General features: G+C 36.7%; 1 protein-coding gene across 1 annotated transcript; it reads left to right on the top strand.

The window, feature by feature from the left end:
* Positions 1–7,028: 7,028 nt before the first annotated feature.
* Positions 7,029–8,643, top strand: LOC145669194 (uncharacterized). Its single transcript, XM_081737518.1, has one exon. The coding sequence runs from the start codon at positions 7,429–7,431 to the stop codon at positions 8,521–8,523; it is 1,095 nt and encodes a 364-aa protein (XP_081593644.1). The 5' UTR covers positions 7,029–7,428; the 3' UTR covers positions 8,524–8,643.
* Positions 8,644–8,938: the final 295 nt, after the last annotated feature.

Here is an 8,938-nt window from a genome sequence, read left to right as displayed (position 1 = left end):
GAGGGGGGAAGCAATGGAAGCTTCTAATGACGCTCCTATTACCCGACTGGTCAGTCCTTCCTTGGATAGCCCTAAAAGTAGATACATTTCGTACTTTTTGTTTATATAAATCTTCAAAGTATTAAAATTCGTCCATATTCCACACTGTTCTTAACCAGCAAAACAATAACAATGTTGTGCAAAACGTTTGTTTACACGTGCGTATGGTCAATAGATGTCACAAAAACTGAATATTCAAAAATGACTGAAATTTCGAAGTTGGTTATAAAATTATACATGAAAATTAGCGAATCATTCAAGTATATATGTACGGCAGAACGTATTTTATCATAGAACCAGTACGACGTTATATGTATGAGTAATTTAAAATAACTTTTCAATTCTCCCAAAAAATTGAAAAGGGAAATGGTAATATCAATATTTCACAGTGGTAGATAAACATGAGCTGGAGTATACGTTTCAGTGTTAATACGTATTTTGAGTATGGTTTATATTATTTACCATAAAGGTAATATACTGAATGCAATGTGGCCACTCTTGGTACTTTCGTACTAGATCTGATACTTTTTATATGTTCTCTACTCTAGTACTTTTCTCCTATTCTTTTCTCATAAATACATTTGGGAGAGAAAAATGAAATTCATGAAAATTAGGAAATAGGTATACGAAAATTTCACTGTTTCTGGCAGTGTTGCCAACAAGTTGATACAAAAAGTCGCTAAGTAGGAGAGGAAATGACTCCAATTTTGGGTGAAAAGTCGCTAAAAAATTAGTGGAATTTTGCCTCTTTTATAGCTATATATACAGTGGCGGCGATTGGACGTTAAAAGTGGGGGGGGGCAAGACATGATCTGAATATTTGTATATTAATGTTATTATACAAATTTCCTTGGTTGAAACTACATACATTAATAGGCCATTTCAGAAAAGTGGGGGGGGGGCAACTGCCCCCCTTTGCCCCCCTAATCGCAGCCCATATATATATATATATATATATATATATATATATATATATATATATATATATATATATATATATATATATATATATATATATATATAAGATACGTGATTAATTTAACCCATAGTACTAACTACGCTACGAGAACTCATTGTATAACTAACAATAATTTCACTTTTATATATTTTAAACGTTATGATCAATTTTGCTTCAACGAAATCAAAAGTGAGTTTATAGAAACGAACAAAATTAAAGGTCTAGAAAAAAAAATCTTACTTCACTTCTACTCACGCTTCTACAGATAATCTGTTTGCTATCGTTAATGTAGACTATTATTTGTGCCTCTAAACGGAAGCTCTGTAAACTAAAGGATATTAAAAGCTGGAGTTGGTCTCCGTTAGAAGGTAAGAGATAACAGCAATCAAAGCGGGAATATAGAGATAAATGTTACGTACTTTCCCAGCTCGTCAACATCTGAACTGATTCGAATTAATAGTAGGCCCTACTTATTTTAGGACAAGTTGTTCGCAGCGCAAAAGTCGCTAGATTTGTAAGTAAGTCGCCAAATTGCCATTCCAAAATCACCAAAAAAAGTCGCTAATCGGAAAAATTATTTTTTGTCGCTATCCTGGAAGGCGAATCATCTAGATTTAGCGACTTTTCCCCCAAATTGGCAACCCTGGTTCCTGGTGACTTTTTGACTTTTTTTTTTTAACAGTGGTATTTACAAGAGCTGAAGTGGGACATAAATGCCGTCCGGTTGCTCCTTCAACCAATAAATGAGCACAGTAAACAATTGTCTGTTACATATTTGGTGATCCATTTAAACAGCCGGACAATAGAGGCTATTAAGGAATTAAAAACTCGATTTTCTCAGTAAGCCCATTTTGTAACATTTCTTGTTTTCTCCTGACATGCTCTCTATATTTGTTCTTGTGTTACTTTAGTGGTTTTACAGTGCGTTCTAATACGACAATTAAGCAGGGATTCCGCCAGGATTTTTAGTTTGGGAGGGTGTAAAATCAGAATCGGGTGGGTGTAAGTGGTTTGCATGGTTTGTATCGAATTTTGACTGTAAAAAATTTAAAGTTTGGAGGTTCTTTCAGGGGAGAGGGAGCTGCCGAAAGCCTTGTAATAAGATATTAATATCGTAAAACGTCATAAATAGGGTGAAACGGTACCCGATAAAATTTTACCACTTTTTCCCCATATCTAGTACATTTACTTTTTTCTGCATAGGTTAGTACGAAATATTTTTGTTGGGTGGTAACACTGCCTGAATGAACCTAACCAACATGATCATCTCTGGAATTTTTCTCATTCTAATCAGTAAGCACCTTCCTAACATTATTTTATTCTAATTCTAATATATTATTGTAATTCTAATATATTATTGTAATGAAAAAATGTCCAAAGTATTGGTGTCATTTCAGATTTTGTCAGAGGAGAATATTACGTAACGTCCATCACATAACGATTTCACACTTTTTTTTAAAAAAAATTAGTATATTAGAATACAATTGATTAAAAAGCATATATTCCTCAAGCCCGATGGTGACCAATTGCCCTCCAGCCCTGGTCCAAAGATGAGGCATAGGCTCTATCAGGCCCGAAACCAGACACAGAGGCTTGGAGGGGCCATGAACATGTTAGGGGGGCCAAGTCATTAAAATTTATCTTACATATATCTAAATTGCGTCTTTTGTATTAATAATCGCATTTTGTATTAATGTCTTGAGGGGCCACGAAAAGTTTAGGGGGCAGGCCCCCTAGCCTCCCTCTGGTTGCGGGCGTGGGCTCTATCAATCGATAAGTCTCACCAAGCTGAACAAAATGACATCACTGAGGGATAGAGTCCTCATGCATATACTTTTCGAGAAAATCGACAAAAAATATTTTTATTTATTTATTTATTTGTTAACATGACAGTTGATGCTATATATACGAAGTTCGCACAACCTATTAAATAATACTAAAATATACCCCCTCAAAAAGTATTTTATTATGACATTAGCAAGAGTACATTACGTTCTTTACTTATCGAGATATAATAATAATAATAATAATAATAATAATAATAATAATAATAATAATAATAATAATAATAATAATAATAATAATAATAATAATAAAGAAATTTAAATGTCCGAGATTGGAGCCCTGTGGCACACCAGAATAAATATATTGTAGAATTTTAAATAATAGATTATGCGGAATTAAGTAAATAAATAAAAGTTAAAAGTTTGAAAAACTGCATCCTGCAAACTTATCGTTTAACTTGTATCCTACAATTTCACATCATTTTCTGCACTTATTAGTTTACCTATTTAGCCAAATTTCTCGTCTCTTTCTTAAATTTCTTTACGCATATTTGTTAAAATAGAATTCACCTTTTACTCTGCCAAAAGAAGAATTTAACCCTTTTTTGACCGAGATTGAATAATATTTAATTGAGAAAAATATCAAATTAAATTAATAAATACAAGGGTCGTTCAAGGTTGACCGGGACTTTTATTTCTTCAGAGGAAACAATACAAGAAGCACGAAACTATGTCAGCTTTTCAAAGTATTATCGGTGCGCGTCGAGGCATCGTTGCCATCGTTGTGGCAGCTACCTGATTCCTTTGACGTAGAAAGAAACTTGGTTGTTATCGTAGCCACTGGAGGACATCGTTCCACAGTGCTTCATCTGTCGTGAATTTCTTCCCTCCCAGATGGTCTTTAAAGGGTGCAAACAAATGATAATCACTGGGGGCTAAATCTACACTGTAGGGGGATGAGGCAGAACTTCCCAGCGCATTTCAGCCAGAGTTGTTGTTGTCACATTGGCCGTGTGAGGCGGGCATTGTCATGGAGAAGAATGACATTTCCAGACAACATCCCAGGTCTTTTCTTCCGAATTGACTTTCGTACAGCACCACTCAACAATGTGGAGTAATACTGGACATTAATTGTGCTCCCTTTGTCCAGAAAATCCACATGGATAACACCCTTCATGTCCCAGAAGACACTTGCGATGATCTTTCCCATCCTCCCGTTCTTCGCGAAACTGTTCACACCACTCGTACACTCTTGTTCATGACATCGTTTGTTCACCATGCTGTGCTTGCAATCTTCTGAAAATCTCAGTTGGTTTAACTTTCCCCTTCACAAGAAATTTGATTACACATCGCTGCTCCACAGCCACAGCCATGTTCGCTGCAGCTGCTGTGCATGTGCCAAATACGTCATGCCGGGCACTAGTTACTCGACAAGGAATACATTACGTCACCCGCAAGTTCCATCATGATCCGGTTATTCATCGATTATTTACGTACGAAAATCCCGGTCAACCAAAAGTTGCCAAATCCATTACATTTGAAAAAGAAATCGAGAAATAGCTAGTTAATCAACGGTGCTAGTCAATAGTCCTTTAAAGTGACTAAAATGATATAGAAGAGGGGTAAAGCTTTATTCCTAATAAACTTCTAGCTATTGATGTTTAGCTTATAAAACAAACTGTCAGTAAGTATTAACTTTCTATGGACCTAGTAGGCCTAATGGTTTTTTAAGTCTGAGTTTAAAGAACTTACAAAAAAAAAAAAAAAAAAAAAAAGGTCATTGGCCCATTAATCAGAAGAACACAACTCATATAACTATGGCTAACCTTTTGTACAATTTTAGATTTAAGAAAATAATTGTATTGTGACAATTCTTAAGCTTCATGGTTTCGATAACCCCTTTGACATGATGTGAATTTTGCCGGATCCCTAACTAAAGCCATAGCTAAGGAGTTTCCAGGGGGTTGAGTCCCTCTCCTAGCACCTTCAGCTTTGATATGTATATTTTCTAGGAATGCAATGGATGTACCCGATTGCAATGAAATGAGCTGAGCGAGCTTAAACTACGTAATCATTCCTGGCCATTATGCAATAATAAATGCCATTTTTAATTGTTGACAAAAAAAATCGCGTGAAAACTTTTTCCCCATGTTAAGTCTATGCAAGCGTTTTTCGGTGATTATTCCTCGATGGTACATCGGATTTTTGATTTCGACCTATGTTGTCACTCAGCACGACATACTCTATCAGCGTGCTAAGTTTGGTTGAGATCGGCCAAACGGTCTAGGAGGAGTTCGCGGACAACCAAACGGCTAACCCGAGTATAAGAGCTTCGCTTCGCTCAGCTCAATAAATGGGACATGAACTCAAGTTAGCCCCCAGAATGATCTTGCCCCCCTTGTCTTAGTGTTCTGGTAACGGGCCTGCTCCTCACCATTTCTTTAATTGAAGATAAGAACACATTTTTATCCCTATATGATGTAGCTATTTATGTTGCATTACAAACTGTTACAATCTCAAGCTTAGTGCTTACCCTATAAACTCTTTCCAGCCTTAGAACAAAGTAGACATAAACAAAGCGAAATGTATTACTCCGCGGCTCACACGTGCTTCGACAGCCAGAGACGTGAACAGCAAGATCGTCTGCTAGCTTACTGTTGTCGCATAATTTCCACAATGTTAAGGCTATAGTTGGTTGGTAAATAATTAATGCACTGACACGGAAATATGTATTTTCTCAAATCCTTATATAAACGAGCTTACCGCTGTTCCTGTGTTTTTTTTTTTTTTTTGTGTGTGTGTGTGTTTTATAACACGAGACGAAAATGGACTATTGTCACATATCATTGCCACGAAACTCTGCATTCTGCTATAATTTTAAATGAGGGATAGGCGCGCGAACGCATACGCATGCGCAGTAAATACTATATGTCCAAATACGCGTGAGGTTGAAATAAAGCTACATCTGTTGTTAAATATTATATATATTGCGTTTATTAACACAAAATGCAGGATAAATTCAGATATCTTTATTTGAAATTATTATTTTAGTAGGGATTATATTGCGGTAGGATACTAGTGGAGTGAGTTCAACAACCAATCACTGGTCATTGACCCACTGGTAGTCAGGTGGGTTTGTTTACATCTACTTTTTTCTAAGGCTGGAAAGAGTATATATATATATATATATATATATATATATATATATATATATATATATATATATATATATATATATATAATTTATATTGCATAGTGTGATTATTATACTCGTACAATTTATAATGAATTTAAATTAAATTTAGTTTCATATGCGGACCCCCGACTAGTCTATACCCTCAAGGACGCCTAGGGATTTACGGACTACAGTTTAAGAATCAATGTTCTATTGCATATTTTTCAGATCACAGTATCGAATAAAACATGTAATAACTTATATATTGTATTGAAGAAAATTTAGTAACAAAACAATCCCAAATATGACAGTTATGTGTTTAGGTATTGTTATCAACGTCTACGTTTAGTAGATTGTTCTAGAGAAAACTCAAATCTCTATGTTATGAGAGAAAACGAAGACTTATTTATGCCAGTTTATCTTTTGATATTCATATGTGATGCGTGGCTAAGTTCTTTGTCTTTCGCTCCGCGTGTATTAGCAGAGTAGTTTGGTGGTAGTTTTGCGCTGTGATTCATTTGAAGACCAATACTCTTTTTTCTTGCTCCTCCCAAACGCAATGCTAATGCTGACGGATAGCACGACACGTGTTCCAGATCAAAAGTTATTATAGTTGCATGTGAACTTACTTACATGATAGGTCCTTTCTTTCAAAGGTACTCATTGCATTTTATTACGCCGGAAAAATCAAATTTTCGTTGAAAGCTTTTCCTTTCTTTCTTTTTTTTTTCTGTTTGAAGCTATTACTTCTTATGGCCCTATTCCAAACTTTTGCAGCAGGAAAAATCTTCGGAGTGAGGCAATCGTCAACGGAACATAACCAGCAAATCAAACCGTATGAAGATAGCAGGGAGATAGTAAGCACTAGACAGCCACGATATGTAACGAACTTTCTCATTGGGCAATTAGGATTTAGGGCTGATCTTGTAGGCGGAGTTGATGCGTCGTGACGTCAGAGCAACTGGCGCGCTGGAAATGCTTTGCTCCGCCTTTCTTTTCCCCTCCCTCTGAGCTTAATGCCTCTCCCCCCTGCGCACCGCAGGAACAGGTTTCCCTCCTGCTAGCTGGTTTCAGGAATCGCGCGCGCTTGAGTTGGCGGGGAGGCCTAACGCAGTAGCCGCGAATGTGACAAGAGCCGAGTGAATTTAGGGAGCCTATTTTTGGCTGTTTCCCGTGTTTTTCCCTGTCCACCATGGCCCTTATTGTGACACAAAGGGTCTGATGGGTTGCAGGGTCTATTGCAGCATAGATCTGCCACTGTCAGATGACAGTGAACAGTGCTTTAGAACACAAACCGTTTTACCACAACCATTTCGACCGCAGTGTGATCTCAGCTAGTGTAAACAAACGGTTTTGCATTCTTAAAAAGGGCCGGAATGTTTTAGTATCCACGCCTTTTTTGGTGTTAGTGTTACCCAATTATGTATCACACTTAAATCAGCGTAAATGTGATAACAATTAACCCATCCCACATGTTGACAACAATGGCAACAAGTGCATTACTTCATCACGACAGCAGTAGCAACAATGGTGACAGTAGCAATGCATTGTTGTTGGATCGAGCAAACTCTTCATCTGCTCCTGGACTTTTCTGCGATGCTTTTCATCAGTGCAATAAGTTGTTACCAGAAGTGAGTAGGGACAGTGGTTGTGACGCAACAATGGACGGAAGTGATGAAGACGAAGAACTTAGTGTTGGGAGTGAATCTCCTCCACCATTGTTGCCCAGTGATACACCAATTCTGGATTCGGGTTCGGGGCTAGAAACAAGCGATGCTAATTTGACCTCTCCTTCGCCGGCACCGTCCCCGGACACTTCCGAAGTTCCTTCCCCAAGTAATTCCAGAAATTCACGACATTCCCCGGAAAATAATGTCGTAGTATTAGTACACAGTAATAACAATAATAGTAATGATAATAATAGTAATAACCACCCTGTACGAACTTTAAAATTTAGTATAGATAATATTTTAAAACCAGACTTTGGGCGTAGTGGAGGAACTGGTAGTTCTCTGAGTGGCCGTAAGTCACCGGTGAGTCTTGGCGGCCAACGACTGACTCATTCAGCGGCAAGTTTAGTGTCTGGAGGCCGCGATTCAACCAAAGTTGTTGGTGGTGGGGTAGTAATTCCAGTGACTGTAAATAGACCAGTGACGCTTCGAAAATCCTCAAACTGTGTACCTACGAATAGTGTTATTGAAAAGAGCGATAAATTATCATCATCATCACTGTTATCAACATCATCTTCAATATCATCGTCTTCGTCAACATCGCCCTCATCATCATCATCTTCTTCTTCAACGACTAGTTCTTCTCACAGTGGTGAAACGGACAATCAACCTATAGATTTGTCAAAAATCCCGCCTTCGACTACAGCTTCGACCACGAATTATTCAGCCGGGACTGCTGCATCATCAACCAGCACTACAAATCCAAACATACCTCAACCGCTACTCTGGCCAGCATGGGTTTACTGCACGCGATATTCGGACCGGCCGTCTTCCGGTAAGTTTTTTTTAATACTTGTATTCCGTCTGTCCGAACTTTTTACTTTTTGTTTTAGTTAGCTAAATATATATATATTATTCTTATTTTATTGTATGCATGCATGAATTTCGTGACCACGAAATACGTACAGCTTCAAAATTTTTGTTGCTGTCAATGGATGTTGAGTTTACCCAAAAGATCTGAGAAAATAAAATAAATAAAAAAATGCAAAGAAGTAACTGTCACTCTGTCCAGAAATCAAGCACTGATATTTCCATATATTATTATTATTATTATTATTATTATTATTATTATTATTCTTATTCTTATTCTTATTCTTATTCTTATTCTTATTATTATTATTATTATTATTATTATTATTATTATTATTATTATTATTATTATTATTACATAGTAATATATACGTACTGGCTTATTAGAGCATGTTTATGCTGATGTACAGGATACGATTTCACATTATTTCACAAATGATAT

This window comes from Thermobia domestica, chromosome 13, assembly GCF_964235325.1.
Source record: "Thermobia domestica chromosome 13, izTheDome1.hap1.1, whole genome shotgun sequence".
NCBI lineage: Eukaryota > Metazoa > Arthropoda > Insecta > Zygentoma > Lepismatidae > Thermobia > Thermobia domestica.
This window is presented reverse-complemented; position numbering and strand designations above follow the sequence as displayed.